Source organism: Bidens hawaiensis, unplaced genomic scaffold, assembly GCF_021521415.1.
Source record: "Bidens hawaiensis isolate Kalapana, Puna unplaced genomic scaffold, B.hawaiensis_p1.1 tig00023841_1, whole genome shotgun sequence".
Lineage (NCBI taxonomy): Eukaryota > Viridiplantae > Streptophyta > Magnoliopsida > Asterales > Asteraceae > Bidens > Bidens hawaiensis.
In genome coordinates, this window is record NW_027493754.1 from 54935 (window position 1) to 78550 (window position 23616).

The window sequence follows — 23616 nt, forward strand, 5'->3', positions numbered from 1 at the left end:
AGAAGCATATGGGATTTGTTTCATCATGTCTTGCTCACCCTTTGAGCTTGGACATTGAGCTGAACTCAATATGGTCCCTCTTTGAATAGGTACAAAACCTTTCTTGGAGTTTTCCATCTTGAACCTTTTCAAGATTTTATCAATGTATGTACTTTGGTTCAAACCTATCAAGCGCCTTGACCTATCCCTATAGATCTTTATTCCCAAAATATAGGCAGCTTCACCAAGATCCTTGATGGAAAATCTACTTCCAAGCCAAGCCTTAACGCTTTCCATGGTTGGAATGTCATTTCCAAATAGTAGAATGTCATCGACATACAATACTAAGAAGGTAATTATACTCCCACTAGCCTTTTTATACACACAAGCCTCATCAGCGTTCTTGATGAACCCAAAATTTTTGATTTCTTCATCAAAACGATGATTCCAAGTTCTAGATGCTTGTTTCAATCCATAGATTGATTTCTTTAACTTGCATACCTTTTTAGGATGTTTCGGATCGACAAAACCCTCAGGCTGAACCATATAGACATCTTCCTCAAGATATCCATTTAGGAAAGCGGTCTTGACATCCATTTGCCAAATTTCATAATCATAATGTGCGGCTATGGCAAATAATATCCTAATAGACTTTAGCATTGCCACAGGCGAAAAAGTTTCATCATAATCAACCCCTTGAGTTTGAGTGAAACCTTTAGCTACAAGTCTTGCTTTATAAGTATCCAAGTTTCCATGCATATCCGTTTTTCTTTTGAAAACCCACTTACTTCCAACAGCTTTGGAGTTGAGTGGTGGTTCAACCAATTCCCAAACTTGGTTGTCATACATGGATTGCATCTCAACGTTCATGGCTTCAAGCCATTTGTCACAATCATTCTTGGACATTGCATCACGGTATGTGGTTGGTTCATCCGAATCTACCACGTAGCAACCTTCTACAAAAAATCCATATTTTTCAGGTGGATTGCTAATTCTACCAGATCTGCGAACGTTTTGTGTGTTTTGATCAACCACTTGATCACTTTCAACAACCTCTTGTTGAGTGCTAGTATCAACCAATTGTGTATCATCTTGTGATTCTTGATCCTCATCAAATTTCACTGTTCTACTATTAGTTCCTTCCTCAAGGAACTTAGTTTCCAAGAACTTACCCTTTCGAGCAATAATAACATTTTGCTCACTAGGATCGTAAAAGTAATATCCTAAATCATCTTTAGGATAACCTATAAAGATACACTTAGTGGATCGGACTTCTAATTTGTTTGGGGTGTATTGCTTTACATAAGCTTCACAACCCCAAACTTTTAAGAATGATAGCGATGGAGCCTTTCCATGCCATACTTCAAAAGGTGTCTTCTCCACTTTCTTGGTTGGAGCCATATTCAATATGCGAATAGCGGAAAGTAAAGCATAGCCCCAAAATGATTGAGGTAAAGTGCTTCTAGCCATCATCGATCGAACCATATCTAATAGGGTACGATTTCTCCTTTCAGACACACCATTATGTTGTGGTGTTCCAGGTGGAGTAAGTTGTGAAATAATTCCACAACTCTTAAGATGATCTTGAAAAACACTACTTAGGTATTCACCTCCTCTATCACTACGAAGTACTTTGATTGTGGTTTTGAGTTGTCTTTCTACTTCAGCTTTGAAGTCTTTGAACATTTCAAAAGCTTCATCTTTGTGTTTCATTAAGTACACATAACCATATCGACTATAATCGTCAATAAAGGTAATGAAGTATCTTTCACCATTCCTAGTCATTGGTCTAAAAGGACCACATACATCCGAATGTATGATACCCAATAATTCTTTTGACCTTTCAAAAGTTTTATTAAAGGGTTGCTTTGTCATTTTGCCTTGTAAACAAGATTCACATACATCAAATGAATCAAACTCATTGGTTTCTAGAATACCACTCTTGCGAAGAGTTTGCATGCGATTCTTGCTTATATGTCCAAGGCGACAATGCCAAAGATAGGGATCACCCAAGTCCTTCTTGAGTTTCTTGGTGTTGACATTATACATTGAACTACTATGTGACATACCACTTTGATCTATTTCATATATACCATTCATGGGTATAGCTTTAAAATAAAATATGCCATTCATCAAAACATGAATATCATAATCAATAAACTTAAGATCAAAGCCACATTGTTTTAAAAGGGACACGGAAATAATGTTTCTCCTTAACTTAGGAGCATACAAAACATTTTTCAAAATTACTTCCAAACCACTTGGAAGCTTTAACATGTAGTCTCCTTGAGCTTGGACTTCAACTCTTGCTCCATTGCCCATAAAGAGACTAATGTCCCCTTTGTTGAGTTGCTTACTTCTTTTGAACCCCTGCAACAAATTGCAAATGTGAGTTCCACATCCGGTATCAAGTACCCATGTATTTGAAGAAATAACATTTAGTTCAACATATATAGTAAAGATAATACCTGAGGTTTGCTCCGCATCCCTCTTATCTTTTAACGCTTTGAGATAGGTCGGACAATTTCTTTTCCAATGACCTATCTCTCCACACTCAAAGCATGGATCTTGCGTCGCAACCTTTTGCTTCTTTTCCTTCGGTTTGATGGGCGTGATGGCTTTCCTCTTTCCCTTTCCTTGGACGTGGCCCTTGCCCTTAGCAACACTTGCTTTGGGGTTGGAGTTATGTCCCCTTTTGCCTTCATTGATTGTTAGAACGGGTAAAACCCTTTTACCCATTCCCGCTTCGGCCGTTCTTAGCATTGCGTGAAGCTCACCAATGCTTTTGTCCCACCCGTTCATGTTATAGTTCATGACAAAGGTTTCAAACCTTTTGGTCAAAGAGTTGAGGATCAAATCCGTAGCCAACTCATTAGAGACGGGACAATTCAACCTACGAAGCTTTTCAATGTAGCTTTTCATTTTTAGGACATAAGATGAGACGCTTTGGGTTTCCTCCATACGACATGCATGAAACGCTCGAACCGTTTCGAAACGTTCCGCTCTAGCTTGTTGAAGGAACATTTCCTTCAATTGAGTTATCATGTCGTATGCCCCATGATGCTCGAAATCCTTTTGGATTTCGGGAATCATAGTTCCCAACATGAGGCAAGAGGCTTGCACCGAATCTTTGGTGTACTTAACCCAATCGTAATAAGCCTCCTCATCTTCCACGTTAGGCTCGTCGGGAATGGGATCGTCTAAGACATATGATATCTCTTCTTGCTTGAGAACTATTCTCAAGTTGCGATACCAATCCATAAAGTTATTATGGTTTAGACGATCCTTTTCAAGGATGGTTCTTAAGGATAGGTTACGGGTGTTATGGGTAGAGGTGTTTGCATTGTTAGCGGCCATCTACAAAATTTAACAAAGTTTTATTTTAGTATTATAAACAATTTAATTATTAATACCCTTTTATTCCAAATTTTAAAATAATAATTAAATTCTAGAATCCAACGATAAATCAAATTTTGGTTAGGTGACCTTTATCCCGTTATTTGATTTAACAAGGTAGTCAACCTTGACAATTGCAACCCTTTGCAACTTCTAGAGGTATGGGACCATTCGAAATCCTTATTTCGTGTTGGCATGTTTATCCCATCAACACCATTGGACCCCATGCTTAGGTGACCTTTATCACATGGTTTCCAATTCAAGTCGTCCTACTTGTATAAACATGTAAGATTAACATACAAGTGGTTAGGTGACCTTTATCCCACAATTATGTTAATATTACCTTAAGTATATTAGTTTGCTCTAAAATGGTTAGGTGACCTTTATCCCATTTAAAGTTTCCTAATACGTTAAGTGTCTTACAAAAGGATGGTGTTAGACTTGTTTCCTTGGTAATTATGAAAAAGGGATTTTTAAGTTTTCCAATATTCTAGTTTGAAAAACATTATGCCATATCCTAACATGCATTTAGTAATATGGCGATTTTGAAAACCAATTTTCAAGGTTCTAGTTATAATAAAACCAATTTTATTATATGTGAGTAATCGCTTAGTTTTAATAAACCCATTTTATTAACTAATTGACGCGATATTACCAAATATATATTAGAACCCGTTTTATGCTAGTTGTCGTTCCTATGTGACGGTTTGGATATCCTAATATCTATCAACCACACATTACATAAAGTAAAACAAACAACCAAGCATACATGCAAAATATAGTCATAACCGAGAACCGCTAAGTTTGACCATACTTGTTAGCCGAAACAAGTATAGGTCATAAGTCTCACCTAAGGGACAAAACATGACACAAGGATGGAATGTTGACTCCCACTTGACCTTGCATCCAAATGCTTCAAGTATCCTTTCCAAGTTGTTTGTGTTCTTGTTGGGCTTGTAAATGGGCTCCAAACTTCCAAAAGTCTTCTTGGGCCCAAGAGTGAAATTTATGGGCTTAATGGGCTTGAATCCCATGATGGGCCGGTGAGGCCCAACAAGCCCAAAATTTGGTCCAAGGCCCAAATCCACCAATTCTTGCATCTTCAATTTTTACAAAATGTATCCTAATACATATTTTTCTAAAACAAAGAAAATGCAACTAATCTATTTATTACATACCAACTTATGAATAAATAAATTACACAAGCCTAAAATATGAATTATTACAACCATATTGAATAATAAATATAACCAACATACATATAACAACAATCAACACATCCAAGGTCTCGGTTTCGGTTATGACACATCCAAACATACCAAATGTTCTAAGCATGCAACCTAAGCAACCAATGCCTAAATACATCAAAAAAAAAGGCAGCCCCCCCCCCCCAAAGGAGGCTACGGCTCAACCCCCCCCCCCCCCCAAAATTTTGCAATTTTGATATTTTCAACATCCAAATGTTAGTAATGGTTTCCTAAGATCTTTGCATGCATGTCAAGATCTTACAAAACCATGAGGGGTAAAATCCACCAAAATTTCGGACCCCTTTTCACCCATGAAAAAACCGAAATCTATGAACATGCAAGGAGCATAAGTCCTTGTAACCGGCTCTTGATGCCATTGTTGGGTTTTAAACAAGTTTATCAAAGTCAAGTTAACCATATTTAACTAGAAAACGCAACGGAAGCTTATATCTTAATACTTGTTAAAGAACATACCATTATGTTAAAACTAAAACCCAATGAACAAGGATCAATATTACAAGAACAATATGCTCACAAAATGTAAATGTACCTCCTTATACCTTATAGGAAGATGTAGGTTGTTGAAGGGGATGATGAATGAAAGGCAAGCCTCCAAAGAAGAAAACCTCAAGAGAGTGATACCCCAAGCCTTTTGCAACAACACCAAGTTATTTGCTAGGATTCTTGAACACCAAAACAAGCTCACCAAGCTCTCCCAAAATGCCAAGGTTGGCCGTGAGTTTTAGGAGAGGGAAGGAGAGAGTTTTTGATTCAAAACTTGAATTCAAAATGGAGAGAGGAGTGATGCTTTGCATGTGTTGTGATTGGAGATGTATAAAGGAGATGTCAACACAAAAGGACAAAATAATAAATGGACAAACCATCCACCCACATGGGGTGGCCGGTTTTGTTATTTTTTTTTTTTTTTTTTTTTTTTTTTGTTTTAACATTTAAATATCTCCATCTCATATTTTATAAAACTCATTTTTATAAAATGCACATACATTTATGTAATTATTTAACCAATTAAATAATTAATTTATATAAACAAATTATCCAGATAATTTATTTAAACCCTCAAGTGTGTTTGTTTAGAAAACCAATTTTCTAAACACGTAGTGTTCGGTATTCATTTAAATGATCAAATCATTAAAAGAATACATTTGGTGTCGTCTAGCTTGTTATTGGGTATGACCCGACTTGGATCAAACACAGTTAGCCACATTAGTATAATTATGTGTCTCGGGCATACGTAATTCCAACAGGATGGCGCCAATGAAGAAACACTAACCGGACCCCGGGCAGATTACTGGTAACCTGGGGGTTAGATAGATGTTTCCCACGAGGGGTTAGACCCTGAGAAGATGGTTCTTCTGATAACCTGCAAAACAGACACCGTGAGCTTGTCACTGAGAAGGGGGGGGGGGGTTCCTCCTTGTGACCACCCTCCGGCGTGAGAATCAGACTAGATTGCTCTTTAAATATAAGTGTATATTAAGAGATTGCTAGAGCAGATATCAGGTATATTATGATGATATAAGATAAGATATGATGGTCATACCATTTGTGGTATTTATAGCCGAATGTAGGTTTCCAAGGAGGTGTGGCCGGCTGCAACAGTGTTCCTGTTCCACCAACAGTGGCCTACGCACGTGCCTTGCTAGTAGTTGGTGGGTAGGCAGCGGCTGATAGTGACCAGGCCTGCTGTGTACTATTCCTTTTCCACCAACTGCCGGCTACGCACGTGGTATGGCAGTAGTTGGTGAGTAGGCAGCGGCTAATAGTGACACAGTACAGGAGCATGCTGCTCGCCATACTGTGTCAGTAAGCTGTCGTCTCTTTAGTCAGATCTTTTTCCCATACCTCGTCAGGTACAGTACAGAAGATCTTCCCGTATCGTACGGACTGGCTTATTTGGGCGGGAGTATTCCCCCTCCCGCCCTTGTGCGGGATTGTTCTCGGCTTTGCTCATTCCTTCAGGTGACACTGAGTGATTGAGAGCTAAGTGCCTTGTGCGTGTAGCCTTGCTGCGCGGGTGGCCTTCCCTGATGGCTTGTATCCGAGGCTGCGGGGACAGGCGGAGTCCTTCACCATTGGGAGGCATTTCCTGCGGGACCAGCTTGCGTACTGCGCGTAAGGACGTCACGTCTCTGAGCATGGTTGGTCCTGCGGATCCAGTTGGTTTCTGCGCAGACGTTCCTCTTCAAGGTGAGTCTTGCGGGTCCAACTGGGCTCTGCTGGGACCTACCTCTTCAGGAAAATAACAATGAAGTTTTTAATCCCTTAATTTCGCAAAAGACAAATATACACTATAAATAATGACACGTAACTTTACATGTTTCATGGTATTCAGTTGTAACTAAATTTATAAAGGAATTAACAAGTTTCTTTTGTTAGTAAAATGTACCTAAATTCCAATGCCGAAATTAGCGCATGTAATGTTACGTCTAAGAAGGTGTCATTATGGAAAAGTCCATCGACTGTATTTTTTTTCTTAAAAAATATTAGATTTGACTTTAATGATTTAATAGGTCACAAATTGGAAAACTTAGATAGACGAAAGGATTTGTTGGTTAGCTGTTGATGAAAGTAGCAACCATTGATTAATGAAGTTTCGTCAGAAACTGGACATGCATAAAGACACATGGAACTTTTTCCTACATGTCAACAGGGGTTATATCTACTAGCGGAGTCAAAAACTTTTTTCTATGGGTTCGAAATTTTTGATGTTTGATTTGTTTTTCGTTGTCAAAGTTTTCGCCCCCGAATGGGTCGGGTCGGGTTGGGTTGATCATTCGGTAAGATAAATAAAATGTAATATCGCTATTATAACAAAAATATATCGTTAACATTCAATAAAATACAAAGTCAATAAATATAAAGATATTACATATTATAATTTTTCCTTACGTGTTTTCATGTTTTGGAAAATATTTTCAATTGCGACTTTGAAAAGAACAATCTCAATACAACAAATACAATCATCATTTATATAATCGTCACCCAAATGATTACGCAAATCTTACTTCACATGCTTCATTGAAGAAAAACACTTCTCAAACGATAGACCAACAAGTATTGGTTGCTAGCGATGGTTGAAACCTTGAGGCGAACGAGGAAGAAAAAAGTTGATCGGTTGCTGAATCGATGGCCGATGTTTTTATTTGTTTATTAACTAAACTTTTTATAATCAATGGGTTCGAATATACTTTTTTAAAACGATAATGGGTTCGGTCACCGAAAAAGAATGGGTTCACACGTTAATTCAACATTATAGGTTATATATAAAACCCAAAAAGGACCGGGTTCGGCCGAACCCGGTGGTGATAGTGTGGCTCTGCCACCGGTTATACCAACGGATTAATGGCAGGCAAATGTTTTACTGGCATATCTCCGACGGGATTTTTGATATCTTAATTTTAAAAATTTGCAATGAATCATCTGTTGCAACATTTTCATCATCAAAATCTTATCCAAAATATCACAGATGGTTCACCACGAGAGTCGACTGGTTACTGGCTAGTTGACATCTTTAATCACCGAAATATTATGCGACATGTACCCCTTTCTTTGTGAATTTTGTTGAATGTATATATCAGTATATCACTCTCATGACTGAATTAGTCAAATCGTTTTTTTCTAATTACGTACTAGTGGGTACGTTTAATATATACGTTCAGCTAACCCCTTTTAAAACCACACCCTTTTCATGACATGAAGTCATTAGCTGTTTATTAAAATAACGGGGTTTATTAAAATATTATTACCTTTTTATTAATTCATATTTGAAGCTGTAGGAATATCATAATTAGAAGTACTTCTAATTAAGTTATGAACGTATACTAAGAGCATTCTTATTTATTTTTGAAAATATAATGTTCTCATTATTATCTTTACATTACATTCTTTGTTTAGCGACGAGCTTTCGCTATACCCCTAGAAAACTTTTAGGAAGATTCGATATCATAAGGCCTAATCCATCCAAGTTTAAACCTAAACATATGGCATATGAGTGGGATTCAAATCTGTGACGTTAAACATAAGCAACTTGTAGGTAAACCTAAAACTCATGACCACCCCGGTTAAAGTGACAATGACATTATTTGTCATTAAATAACTTTTCAATTTATATTTATAAAAGTGTTAAAAAATATAATTTATAAAAGGTATTAAAAAGCATTAGGTTCTAGTAAAATAGTTTATTATTTAGGGTTGAGTTATTCTACAAATAACATAAAAATGAGAAGTGTGATAAGGCATAATTAATTGACATGTCTCAACTAGGAATCAAAGGAATAAGGGTATAAAAGTAATATTACACATTTTCTCTCTCCACATGCAAATCAAATGTTAATTCCCCCATTAATTTTAAACGTTTATAACATTTTTAAATGATATTTTTTAAAAAAATAAAATTCACCATAATAACAAACATTTTTTTATCTTTAATATGAGTTTGATCTTGTTATATAAAAATAAATAAAATTAAGTTATTTTGTCTTTTTTGCTTACCATTGTGTTTTTTTCGTAATTGTGTTTTTCTGTTTGTCAATGTGTGTTTTTTTTGCCATTGTGTTTTTTTAAATCCTAAAAACACCGTTGTATAATAATATGTAAATATAAGGAAAAATACCAACAAATTATCTAATACATAAAACACAATGATGAATACACATTACACAATAACCTGAAACGTAAAACACAATAATGAATACATATAACACAATGCCCTTAATCATAAGACACAATGGTAAATTCATATAACACAATGACTTTAAACGTAAAGCACAATGGAATCTACATATTACACAATAACTTGAACGTAATACACAATGAACATAATACTATTTTTCTCAACTTACGCGAATGTTGAGCACAATGACTAAAACACTATGATAAGTAGAAAGATAACATGTTGATCATAAAGACACAATGACAAATAAAAAGACACAATGATGTAATCTTTGTTTTTATTTTTATCTTTAGTATAAGTTCCAATTGAAAAACACAATGACTAAAATATATAACACAATTCATAGAAAAACTTGATTAAAAAACACAATGGACAAACAAATAACACAATATAAAAAAACTCACTAACTTTTTTTTTATTTTTATATAACAATATGATATCCATATTAAAGATAAAAAACACTTGTTAATATGGTAAAAAAATTTCTAAAAAAATGTCGTATGTAAAAGTTATAAACGTTTTAAAATGATAGAGGAATTGATATTGTCTTGCATGTGGAGAGAGAAAATCTCATTATATACAACATTTATAGTTATATCAAAAATAGGTATTGTTAAGTATTATTAGGACTATAAACATAATCAACACTTTTTAGTTTATGTTTTTATTTTTTATCTTTGTTTTTTGTTTCACATAATTCATTTTATTAATTTAAACATTGATAAATCTCGTATATTACATGAGTCCTAGAGCTAGATGGAATAAACGATCGATAAAATGAATTAATTTAGGTTTATACTTCTTACCTAATTTTTCTTTTAATTCTCTAAGTTATAACCATTTTGTCAAAAAGGTTTTTTACTCATGACCCATCACTATTTTTGTAAATTAGAATAGTAAGATATATTAAAAATGTAAATGTTTTTAGGTCATAAGCTTACCCTCACTATGTATAAATAAATAAAAAATTATTGAAATAAATTTACTTTACCCACAAAATATAATTACTCTAGTTACGATGGATTTTTAGATATTTATAATTGTTTAAGCACATGATACGATTTTAAAGAGAGGCAAAGTGGTCATTGAACAGTTAAATATCACGTTTGTTACATATTTCTCCATGATGGCTATAACCTTAGTCCCTTTACTTTAATCAAGTTTTTGTAAAATTAGAAAATTGTTATAAATTTAACCTCTATCTTTTTCATATTTACTCTTTTTAATTTCACTTTTAAACCAACTTCCCCCACGATTTTCAAACGATCATAATTTTTTCGTACGATAATATTTGTTTTTAAATTACACTATAAAACCAACGTTTTACTCTCTTTAATTTGAGTATGATATTGTTATAGTTTGTTTTAGTTATAGAAATAACATTTTATGTATAGTTTTCCGTGATCCAGTTTTGATGGTTTTTACTTAAACCATGAGCCAAATCATTAGTAATAGTATTTTGTTGTCGAAAACTGAAACCGGAACGTCGAAAATTAAAACCGACTAAAAGCGAAATTTTAACAACGATTTGGTTTGTACTTTGGTAATTAATTGAGTTTAAAATAAGAATGATTAATCTAAATATACCAAAAAAGAAAAAAATGATTTCACGATTTCAAATAAAACAATAAACACCTATAAATCTATTACGTGATTACCAAGGCCGGTCTGTGTTCCTTGCTGCATCACGCGGGTACTTGACTAGCTCTATTTGATAGAAAGCAAAAAATCAAATAAAACTACTGAACGATGATCATGTGATTGAATTGAATACTGAAAACTATCTCTCTAATCCTTCAATTGATGCTCACTTCAAAGCATCACCATATCCATTTTCCTATCAATTCAATCGAAGGCCAACAAGATCTAAGAACTGAACCATCATCCTTCCTTGGACCATCACTATTGATTAAATTTTTTTCTTTGAACTCTTGTTTTTGACAAAATTAAGAGTCGATAAGAAATGATTCATCTATACGGAAGCCAAATTAAGTTCAACTGCACGTAATGCAACAATTAGTAATCGAATTCGACGTAATTAGAACAAAACCAATCTGTTTATAGCGAAGATTGATCAACAATTTAACAAAATACGTGAAAAGTTACGATTAATAAGTAAAGAAGAAGCATACATTATGAGAAATGGTGGAATTAATGTGTTGTCGTTTAATCATGTCAACGCGCGAATAGAGATGTCTATATATATTTTAATTTGAAAAATCGGATTTTATTACATTTTAAACAAATAATGCAATAAAACACATTTTATTACCATAAAGTTAGATTTTGTTCAATAGCTATACTCACTTTGGTCCTTGATTCGAATAACTTTCCAAATCATATTCCATAATAGTTTGGTCACGTTAAAGAACTAGACCTTTTCAGAAACTTGAAATCGGATTATTTTATGTTTATATACAAAAAGAAATTCATAACTATCTTATTGAATATACCTTGTTCGGTGTGGGACAAAGTTTGTGAGACACCTAAACCGAACCGATTTTAGGTTACATTATTTCCATTTCCAAATTCATTAATGGTTTGATTCAAAGCTTCTTGGATTCCACTTAATATATTATGCACCCTCTTAACTATTATTATAATAGTAAAATATTTGTTAATTTATATTTATATTTTTGGACATAAGTTTCACATATGAAGGTCTAGATGGTTCATGTTACATACACAAGTGGGCCCAGCTACATAAACCCATTCACAAAGACGTCTCCTATATAAACACTTATCTTTCAACTACACACTCCATGCACAACCAAACCCCTCTCTCTTGATTTATATATCTCTCTCTATATACTCCTCCTTGTCTCTCATTGTTCTTGTACGTTCTTGAAAGAATGCGGGGACGTAACGGAGCGTTTTTAAGGTCACTGTATTCATTAGCGGTTCTCTGTCTTGTCGCGATTGTTAACGGGGAAGATCCGTATCGGTTCTTTACGTGGAATGTTACATATGGAGACATATACCCTATGGGCGTTCTTCAACAGGTATGATTCATAGATTTGTTTATATAAATTCATGATTCGAGAATTAATAAGGTTATATTGATCAATTAATATATATTGTTTTTCTTTTCCATAGGGAATCTTGATCAACGGCCAATTTCCTGGACCGGAAATTTATTCGGTCACGAACGATAATCTGATCATCAATGTGTTCAATAATCTGCCGGGACCTTTTCTTATTTCATGGTATATATGGTTCATTTTTAAATGAGATAATGCACAATGTACAAGCTTAATGCATGAATGTGACAGCTAACAGTAGTTAAGTCAATAATCAAGTGTGGACATTAAGGAATGATCATGTGAACATTCTATAAATATTCCACATTCCGCGTCAATTCATAATTATGTATATTGAGTTTTAATTTTTAATTTTTAATTTTTAATAAAAGAAAAAAACACGTCAACTAAACTACTACATAGTATTCGGAGAAAACCATGAAACACGACTACCGATGTAACGGGATTTTGTGTTTAAATATAGGAATGGAGTACAACAAAGACGGAATTCGTACGAAGACGGAGTTTACGGTACAACATGTCCGATCCCGCCGGGACAGAATTTTACTTACAAGCTACAAGTCAAAGATCAGATCGGAAGCTTCTATTATTTCCCGTCACTCGGATTCCAAAAGGCCGCCGGTGGTTTCGGTGCCATTAAAATCCTCAGTCGGCCAAGGATTCCGGTACCATTCCCCGACCCCGCTGATGATTACTCCATTCTTATCGGAGATTGGTACAAAACAAATCACACGGTAAGTCCATCGCTAACTTAAATTATACATATCTTTATACACACTACATTGTAGCTTTCCATAAAAGAAAAGTGACAATTTTAGTGAGTCGTGCTAGTTTGTTTTAGAGTTGTACGTACACATAACACTAGACTGCCTCTAGCGTAAAAAAAATAGTCAAAATTCATAATTATTGGCTAGAACGGCTGTTTAACGATATCAGGACCATTGAGAGTCAAGCATTAGAGAAAATATTGCATTGGTGAGAACTATCGTTTTGTCAATATTCATATAGCTATTTTGATCATAAACTGTCAAACTTTGAATTTTTTTTTCTCTAAACAGCCTTCCAACCTCTGATGATTGCCGTGTGATACGATTTGTTAAACGGGTGTTTTATAACTTACCCATTAATAATTATAATAATCAATCAATCAATCAAGCCCTGTATATCCCACCGCATAGCACGCTATCGGTAGGGTCAGGGGAGGGTGGGATGTAGGCAAGTCTTTCCTCTATCCGAGAGAATAGAGAAGCTGCTTCCAGAGAGACCCCCGGCTCATAAAGCTACATACATGTAATCATAGTAAACATACATCCTACAAGCAAAAGACACTTAGCAATACATAGATAACAAACTACCAAAAAAACAAGGAATCTGTAACCTACTAAGAAAAGGGCATAAGAAACAAAAAGCAGCATCAAAACAAAAAATATTCATAAACAACAAGGATCAAGGCTAGCCAACTAGACCCTAAATAGAAAGCTAAGCTAACTAGGTGCCTTCCCCTAGAAATCGCTAACCTTAATCCTACGTCTCCACGAATCTCTATCCTGGACCATGTCCTCAGAGAGGTGCAACTCTGTCAAGTCATGTCTAATTCTCTCATCCCAAGTCAATTTAGGTATGCCTCTACTCCTCTTTCCTTCCACAATGAAGGCTTCCACTACTCTAACTGGCGCTGTTGTCGGTCTCCTCTTCACATGCCCAAACCATCTCAATCTCCCTTCCTTTATTTTCTCTGATATGCTAACTATTCCTAATCTTTCCCTAAAGACCTCATTTCTAATCGTATCTAATTTAGTGTGTCCGCACATCCACCTCAGCATCCTCATCCCTGCCACCTCCATCCTGCGCTCCTGTGTCTTCTTGATGGCCCAACAGTCTATTCCATACAACATTGCAGGTCTAACTGCGAGTCTATAGAATTTCCCCTTTAATTTAGATGGGAACCGCTTGTCGCACAAAACCCTAGTGGCTGCTTTCCACCTACACCATCCAGCTTGTATGCGGTGGGTTATGTCACTGTCTATCTCTCCATTGCTTTGGACGAACGATCCTAGATATTTAAACTTCGTTATCTGCGGAACCACCTGGTCCTCGATAGTGATCTGGGTGTCCTCGCTATCACCAACACCACTGAAGTCACAACAAAGGTACTCTGTCTTAGAGCGACTAATTCTTAAACTTTTATCCTCTAAAGCTACACGCCACTCCTCTAGCCTTTCGTTCAAGCTTTGTTTAGTCTCAGCCACTAACACAATATCATCCGCAAAGAGCATGCACCATGGGACAGGCTCCTGAATCGACTTGGACAGCTCATCCATGTCTACCGTGAAAAGAAACGGGCTTAACGCCGATCCTTGGTGGAGTCCCATCTCCACCGGGAAAAAATCAGTATCTCCTACCGGCGCACGAACACTAGCTTTAGTCCTGTCATACATATCTTTAATTAAGTCTATATACTTTCCAGGTAACCCTCTACCTTCTAAACTATCCCAAATTAGTCTGCGTGGCACACTGTCATAAGCTTTTTCAAGGTCGATGAATACCATATGTAGGTCCCTCTTTTTCTCCCTATACTTCTCCATTAATCTTCTCAATATGTGTATCGCTTCCGTGGTTGACCGTCCTGGCATGAAACCAAATTGTTTAATCATAACTTGCGTTTGTCTCCTAATTCGGGTCTCAATTACTCTCTCCCATAATTTCACAGTATGACCTAACAACTTAATTCCTCTGTAATTTCCACAGCACTGTGCGTCTCCCTTGTTCTTGTATAGGGGAACTACTACACTACTCCTCCACTGGTCTGACATTTTTCCATTCTTGAAAATAAGGTTGAATAGAGTAGTGAGTCACTGAACTCCTTCATCCCCTAAACACTTCCAAGTCTCAATCGGTATGTTGTCTAGACCAACCGCCTTAGCCCTTCCCATCTTCCTCAGTGCTATCCTCACCTCTCCCTGTGTGATACCTCTACAGTAGGAGTTATTCCTTTGTTGTCTCTGCGCAACTGGGTTGTCTGTTTCTCGTTGGTCGGTCTGTCTGCCATTAAAAAGACTGTTAAAATAATTTTGCCATCTTTGTTTAATGTCTTGTTCCTTGATTAGGACATGCCCCTCCTCTCCATTTATATATTTCATAACTCCTAGGTCCTGTCTTCTACGTTCCCTGGATTTAGCAATCTTGAACATATGATGCTCCCCCTCCTTTGTTTCCAGACGTGCATACATCCGTCTATACGCTGTGTTTCAGATACTGGAGAAGATTATAATTATAATAATAATAATAATAATAATAATGTTTCAGAGACTGGAGAAGATTATGGATCTCGGATGGAGGCTGCCGTTTCCCGACGGCGTGTTGATCAACGGACGTGGTGATGGTGGTGCTTCGTACACCATTGAGCAAGGGAAAACTTATAGGCTGAGGATATCAAATGTGGGTTTACAGAACACGTTAAATTTTAGAATTGAAGGTCACACAATGACGTTGGTGGAAGTCGAGGGGACTCATACCGTGCAAACGGCGTTATCGTCATTGGATGTTCATGTCGGGCAATCGTACTCGGTTCTGGTTACTGCCGATCAACCACCTCAAGATTACTACATTGCTGTTTCTTCACGTTTTGCCAGTCAGAACATTAATACAACCGCGGTTCTACGATATGCTAACTCCCAGAAGGCGGTTTCTGGGACGCCTCCGCCGCCTCCCGACACTGATATCACTTGGTCACTAAACCAGGCGAGATCCATCAGGTAAAAAAGTATTTACTTTTGTAGCTATCACGACAAAATATAATAGTATCACTGATGGTTTAAAAATCCCTTGGTAAATATTGTTACTTGACAATTTTCCAGGACAAATTTAACCGCCAGTGGACCAAGGCCAAACCCGCAAGGATCATATCATTACGGACAGATTAACATAACGAGAACCATCAAAATAGTCGGTTCTGCATCGATAATAGACCGAAAGCAGCGATACAACGTCAACGGTGTGTCATTCGTCGAATCCGATACACCTCTTAAGCTGGCAGATAGCTTGAACATTAGTGGCGTTTTTGAGGTCGGTAGTATTCCTGACGAGCCGACAGACAAAGCCCCCTATCTTAACACTTCGGTCATGGGTGCTGATTTTCGAGCTTTCGTTGAGATAGTGTTCGAGAATAGAGAAAATATCATCCAAAGCTGGCATCTCAGTGGATACAATTTCTTTGTTGTCGGGTAATTAATTTGATCAAACTTTATATTATGCAAAATATTAGTTTAGTCCTGTTTTGTGATGCCCACTTCTGTCGCTAATAACGCATTTGTGACTCGCAGAATGGATGGAGGACGATGGAGTGACAATAGCCGAAACAGTTACAATCTTGTTGATGCGGTCTCGCGTAGTACGGTGCAGGTGTATCCGAAATCATGGAGCGCGATATACCTTGGACTCGACAATGTCGGGATGTGGAATATCAGAAATGAGTTCTGGGTGCGAAGGTATCTCGGGGAGCAGTTCTATCTTCGTGTTTATTCTCCGGTGATGTCTCCACGAGACGAGTACCCGCTACCTCCAAACGCCCTTCAATGTGGTCGGGCCGTCGGGAAAAGCTAATGAGCAGTCGTAAATTAACTAGCCACGGTTGAAGGAATTGTTATTTGCATTGTAAGATCAGAAAATGGTCACATTCTTTGTTACACCTCATTTTTTTATTGTAAACATCTAAAGTTATAAATAAATACCACACTTCCATGTTTCTGTTTTTTTTTTATATAATTTTCTTTTTCTTTAAGACGCCCTGCTTGCGGTGCGCGCATATAATGTATATATGTGTGAACCCTCGGGTGGGCAAAAGTAAAATTGCACTAATTTTGACGTTATTTTACTAATCTCGTGAAAATAACGTTAAAAGTGGCGGAAGGTTAATCAGGCATCATGTGGTGGCGTTGATAGCCGAAAGACAAGGGCACATGCACCGATCAGCCGATGTCCCGATGATTGAGTGCTATGTGCCTTATGTCCAAGGCTTGATGCAAAACTACTATCGAGCCGGGGGTCTCACCGGAAGCAGCCTCTCTATCCCTATGGGATAGAGGTAAGGCTGTCTACATCTTACCCTCCTCAGACCCTACCATAGCATTGCTATTGGTGGGATATACTGAGTACGATGATGATGATGATTTCTTTTTCTTTAAGTAAAGAAGCACCAGCATTTATAATAGTTTTAACTATTAAGGGAAATGATTTGCTGTATATCCTCCCTTCTGGTATCTTTGTTTGGTTTGATTTGATACCTTGCTGCAGAATTTATAGCTAGAATTTTATGTTATGATCTAGATTGAATTCGGTGTGATTCAAGTTTTGTTTCATGGCTTTTGGTTAGAATTTGATTAATGGTGAAGGTAGAAAGCGATGGTCGCAAATGTAGTAAAAAGTTAAAAACTTAAAACTCAAGAACTCAATGTACTTCAAAATCAATGAAAAACTTGATGAACAATGACAGATAAATAAGAGTTTATATTGAAATCGGTTGACAAACAAAAGTTATGTGTTAAAACGCTATGGTTTTACAAATGACAAACCAATTCAGCCGGGTTGGTGAATAGAAGAGATGACCTGCCAAAATGGCAGTCATTGATGGCTCAAACCACTTTTTTTAAATGATAAAAAAAATCATTTATAGAATAAAAATATATAAAGCTCAGCTTACACAGCCGGTTCTGAATTCCAAACCTCAGCCAAATCGTTAAACCGCCAAACCTTAAAACGGAACCGTGGACCGACTAACCTGGATGTAATGTGTGAATTGCGTGATAAGACAAAACACTAACGACATGAATGCCAAAGACCGAATTCATAAAAAGAACACGAAAGTAGAAACTAAAAAGGGTTATAAAAGACGCTAAATTGACCATATTCAAGTCATATAGACAAAGCATTCATTTAGAAACAACCGAGCCCGCTAGCAAAATTTAAGACAACTGTACATTGAGAATTATTATTTCACTTGAAAGAAGAGTTATCACCTCAAAAGTACAAGCCATAATAACATAACTAGGTTCAAGAGCATAAGAAGGAATCCAAAATCTACAACTGAGGAGTCACCTTATATATGATGTAATCTATACATGAAACCGCCACATATAGCATCTCATATAGTATCCCGATTAAAGTAGCACACTGCCTATTTCTCCACCACCTGAAAGAAAGGATACACAAACATGCAAAAGATTAGTCAATAGATCAAGACAAATATCTTGATGGCATATTGGACTCTGTCCATAACCAGACCCACCCGTCACAAAAAATACGAAATTTAAGTTGAACCAAATTCATACAAAATCAAATGAAATCAGTCAACTGGAATCAAAGATTGACTTATATGCAAAGTAAGATTACATCTAAACTAAGAGGTATCTGATTGTAATTTGTAATAACAAAACTGACTTATGATCTACATCATGATTGAACATAAGGAAACAAGACCAAATCAAAAGAAATGAAATGAAATTAGTCAACTGGGAATCAAAAATTGACTAATAATCTACGTCAAAGTTGAGAGTTTTCAGGCAAAAAACATGTAGGGTCATGTTGGATTGACAGTCGCGTCTCTTTTAACCCATCTAAATACCCTCTGCTCAACTTTCTACATGCCAGACCCACTCCACTCACCACATCAAAATCAGACAAAAAACAATAGTCACAATATCAAGCGGCCCGGTTAGATGTAAAAAATTATCTTAACAAACGAACACACATTCTGATAGATACCAGAAAATGAAAGCTTGATTTTACTGAGAAAGTAAGTCAGTTGGGCCGATTCGAGAGGGACTAATCTCTGATACAAGAACACTTGATAGTCAAAATAAACAAGACAATGACAACTAGAACAGGAAATAGTTAAAACATAAATTTTGCAGATACCACCTCCTAACATTCAGCCCCTAACAGTCAACAGTCAACCCCCTACTAATTTAGCCCTAAACCTTTGCTCCTGATTGACTGGGTCAAGGTAACTGAACCAAGACCTGTTGGACCCAGATGGGCCGACCCGCTGATAAGGTGGAGTCTTATAACATTCTAGTGTAATCTTTTCCCATACATCCTTATAAGTTGAGATAATAGTACGTGAGTGTAGAGATCAGTCCGCTACAATAAAAGCCTAGTTACACAAATTGACTTACAAATAGGGCATTTAACTACCAAATACAGCTTAGTTTCAGCCGGACAATATCTCAACTCACTCAAGGTTACACAAATGATTGTCATAATAGGAACAGAAACAATGGTTTCAAGGTGCATTTTACTTGAAACATAATGGGCTGAACGGCCTGGACAAGTTATTAGTGCAGCCATATATACGTGTATGCCTACAACTTAATCATTAAGCCAGAGGTAAAACAAATAACCCACAAAATCGCACAACTCTCTAAAAATACCCCATTATTCTGGGAACCTGAATAGTATTCGAATGTGAAACAAAGAGGTACGGAGTTCAAACTCCAAATAGCAAGACATTAATGTTTGTTGATAGTCCTATTCATATGTTGAAGTTCAGTTAGTTAAAAGTTAGCTAGTTGAATAAGTCGGGTAGTTGTTGGAGTTGGACAAAGCCAATCATATAGACTCTAAATATACATGTATGTAAAAGAAACTTCACAAAAGGTAAAATGATCAAAGATGAGATTCAAAACAACTAATATGTTATCAATTATTAATAATTCAGTAAAAGGTACTCTTCCGTATAGTAGACCTACAGCAGTTAATGTCCAAAAGAGCTAAAATAAGCTTCAAGAGGACATTGACTTCTGCTAAATTTGAGGAAAAAAAATCAAAGGGGCTGTGCTATTTTTTGTGATAAAAAACATATATCTCATAAATGCAAAGGTTAGAGGCCGCATCTTAATCATATAGAAGTAGAACTAAGTGATGAAGAGAATGAAGAAAATTTAAATGATTTAGAATTCACTCCAGTATCAGTTAACGCATTAGAAGGAAGCGATATGTACCAAACAGTGATTCGGCGTTTAGGTTTGGGTGGGTAACTACGGCAGCATAACTAAGCAAGTCTGGAATGAGAAAGCAAGACTGGCTTTTGACACCTTAAAGATCGCCATCGTTCAACAAAGATCAGAAATGGCTGCCTTACCTAACTGATCGACACTTTATCATAAGAACCATACAAAAAAATTAAAATATTTGTTAGAAAATGACAAAAGCCACTCCTTTCTAGCCAAAACGGCTATCCAAATTGCTTATTAAAATGACCAGAAAATACAATAGCCGATGCTTTGTCTAGGGTCACTCATGGGAAATTCTGCAGATAGCAGTTCCTCCTGTTCATACCAAACTGCTCAATTCGATTAGAAATTCATGGCATACTGATCTAAATGTGCTGTCCTCCATTAGTGACCTGCTACACCAGAATCTATCTACTCGCCCTCTCTACAGTTAAACTTGAGGGGAATTAAGATGGAAGGCCAGATCGATTGTGAGCAATTCACTTCCACTGAGAATTCAAACCTTAAGTGGTCACTGTTAACACCGGTTATCATTCGCCTATTAGATCTACACCCTTTGAAATCATCTATGGCCAACCTCCACCACTTCATCTCCCTTATTTTTTTGGGGTAAAAGTAATGTTAGGCAACACGAGAAGAAGTATTCCACCACATAAAAACTAACTTACAACAGGCCAGAACACAATGTGCTGTCCTTCATTAGTGACCTGCTACACCAGAATCTATCTACTCGCCCTCTCTACAGTTAAACTTGAGGGGAATTAAGATGGAAGGCCAGATCGATTGTGAGCAATTCACTTCCACTGAGAATTCAAACCTTAAGTGGTCACTGTTAACACCGGTTATCATTCGCCTATTAGATCTACACCCTTTGAAATCATCTATGGCCAACCTCCACCACTTCATCTCCCTTATTTTTTTGGGGTAAAAGTAATGTTAGGCAACACGAGAAGAAGTATTCCACCACATAAAAACTAACTTACAACAGGCCAGAACACAATGAAGCAATTAACAGACTTACGTACAAGTGAAAGATCTTTTGAAGTGGGTGGGTGGGTGAGTCTATCTTAATATTCAGTCTTAACAACAAAACTCTCTTTATACCATGACTTATCAAAAGCTAGCTACTAGCTACAAGTATAATGGTTCGTATCGCAAAGCATGCATACCCGTTTACCTGAACCATACCCATAAACATGTTTGGTTACTTTTTATTGTATTTATTAATATAATAATATGGGGAAAGTTAACGTAAAAATGAAATTAACGTTCTAAATGTGAGAATCATGTAGAGTTATTATATATACAAGTAGAGTAATTATATTTAATCCAAACCCATAATAATATATTACCAATTTTTACAGGTCCAAACCATACAAAGAAAATGAACCGGAAAAAGAAAGAAAAACAAAAGCCTCTTATAGTATAATAAAGCATTTCTATATCTAACTAAAAAGCATACGTGTGAGTATATATTTGCAGAACAACATTTAAAACCCGCTAGACTATTTAGATAACAATAAAGATTTCCTTAGCTAATGATACCATTCATATTCATGAGTATTGCAACACATTACATAGTTTATTAATGTTACATTTAAACCCACCAAACTATTTAGGTAATAGTTGGGATTTCCTTAGCTAATAATATTATATAAAATTAAAATAGTAAGAAATGTATTCCGGACTCCCAACATCTTGGTTTTAAAATGCGTGTATCAGACAATGCAGTGATAAGATAGCATTGCACGATGCGATTCTATGATGTGCACATCACATGAGACGTTGTGACGCCTTATGAAATTGACTAGCATTTCAACAAATGTGATTCCAAGACTGCAATGGGTTTGAGTTTTTCAAACTGGATCACACAAAACCGACCAAAGATGATGAGAAAAACTAATATTTTGTTGTTTAAAAGTTAACAAAAATTTAAATATAACCTGTAAACAACTTTTAGCATTTATTTTTTTTTTTATAATGAACGTGCTTTTTAAAACCATTTTCGCATGTCACGTGCTTTTTAAAACCAAGGTCAACTGGTATCTTATAACAAATTAACAAGTAAACCCCAAAACTATTTCTGCATCTATAATTCTTTAACTTATTATTTGGTATTGGTCATTGAAATTCAATCCCAAATACATTCCAAATCAGGCATCTTTTACTTGTTAAACCTAAATTCAAAAAACAGAACACAAGTTCATAATTTTACCTGGTTAAGTGGATTATCCGGAGACTTCTTCCACATCTTCCAAATCATATCCTTATACTGAGTATGAGTAAGCCCCGGCTTCTCCGCTTTCAAATTAGGAAGCTCAGCTTCTTCAAAAGCCTGCGAATTCATAATACAACAATAAAGCACTCCCCTAAATCCTAATATCAATTACAATTTGTAATCATGAATCCACAATCAATCAATCAACCTTAAAAGACGCCTTTAGCCTCTTCTCAGGATGCTTATCCACGGGCAAGCTATCCGCAACCGACATCTGCGCGATCGCCTCCTCAACGGACCTGGCCTCAATAACCGAATCATCCCGATTCGTATTCTGCACAAGCACCATCTTCTCATACTCCTCCTCCTTGGCGGTCCGGCTCTGGCGCCTCTTCTCCTCCTCGGCCCTCTTCAACATCTGCGCCTGCTCCTCCTCCCTCCGCCGAATCAATTCGGCCTCGGTCACCTTCGGGACAGGGATCGAAACCCGATTCGCCTTCTTATCCACCTTCTTCAGCGACTTCTCGATCTCCTTTTCCTCAATTTCAGCCAACCGGCGCGCCTCGGCCTTTCGGGCAGCCGCTTCGGCTTTCTTCTCGGATTCCTCTTCCCGTTTCTTGGCCGCTCTGGATTTTCCACCCTCGGCTTCTCGCCAGTACTTGTCTTCTTTCTCACGAGCCTCTTTTTCCTTACGCTCGGATTCCGTGGCGCTCTTGCGTTCCCTGGCTGCCTCGGCTTTGCTGTTGACGCCCATCTTCTTCGGCATCGTGACGGTTTCCGATTACTGTCGATTCAGTTTGGTGCTGCGGAGGAATCTTGTTCGGTCGATTTTGTGTGTGGATGTCAGTGCGTGCTGCTAATTAACTTGTTCTACACAATTCTAAAACATCTGGGCCGTGTTTACGGAAACGTCACTTTATCGATTTGGTTAATGTTTAGAGCATGTTTGGGAGTTTAAAAAATGTTTTTAAAAAGTAAATAAGTTAAAATATGTTTAGCAATTATAAAAACCTATCTTGTTTTAGATTTTTAA

General features: G+C 36.7%; 2 protein-coding genes across 2 annotated transcripts; one reads left to right on the forward strand and one right to left on the reverse strand.

The window, feature by feature from the left end:
* Positions 1 to 11993: 11993 nt before the first annotated feature.
* On the forward strand, positions 11994 to 17100 carry LOC143568219 (L-ascorbate oxidase homolog). The gene is made up of 6 exons (XM_077054425.1): positions 11994 to 12317; positions 12412 to 12521; positions 12820 to 13090; positions 15663 to 16111; positions 16214 to 16579; positions 16679 to 17100. The coding sequence occupies exons 1-6, from the start codon at positions 12168 to 12170 to the stop codon at positions 16956 to 16958; spliced, it is 1626 nt and encodes a 541-aa protein (XP_076910540.1). The 5' UTR covers positions 11994 to 12167; the 3' UTR covers positions 16959 to 17100.
* A 1192-nt stretch (positions 17101 to 18292) lies between these two features.
* Positions 18293 to 23412, reverse strand: LOC143568220 (uncharacterized). The gene is made up of 3 exons (XM_077054426.1): positions 22792 to 23412; positions 22581 to 22700; positions 18293 to 18543 (listed from the first exon to the last, which is right to left on the reverse strand). Exons 1-3 carry the CDS (start codon positions 23347 to 23349, stop codon positions 18529 to 18531), a joined length of 693 nt encoding a protein of 230 aa, XP_076910541.1. The 5' UTR covers positions 23350 to 23412; the 3' UTR covers positions 18293 to 18528.
* Positions 23413 to 23616: the final 204 nt, after the last annotated feature.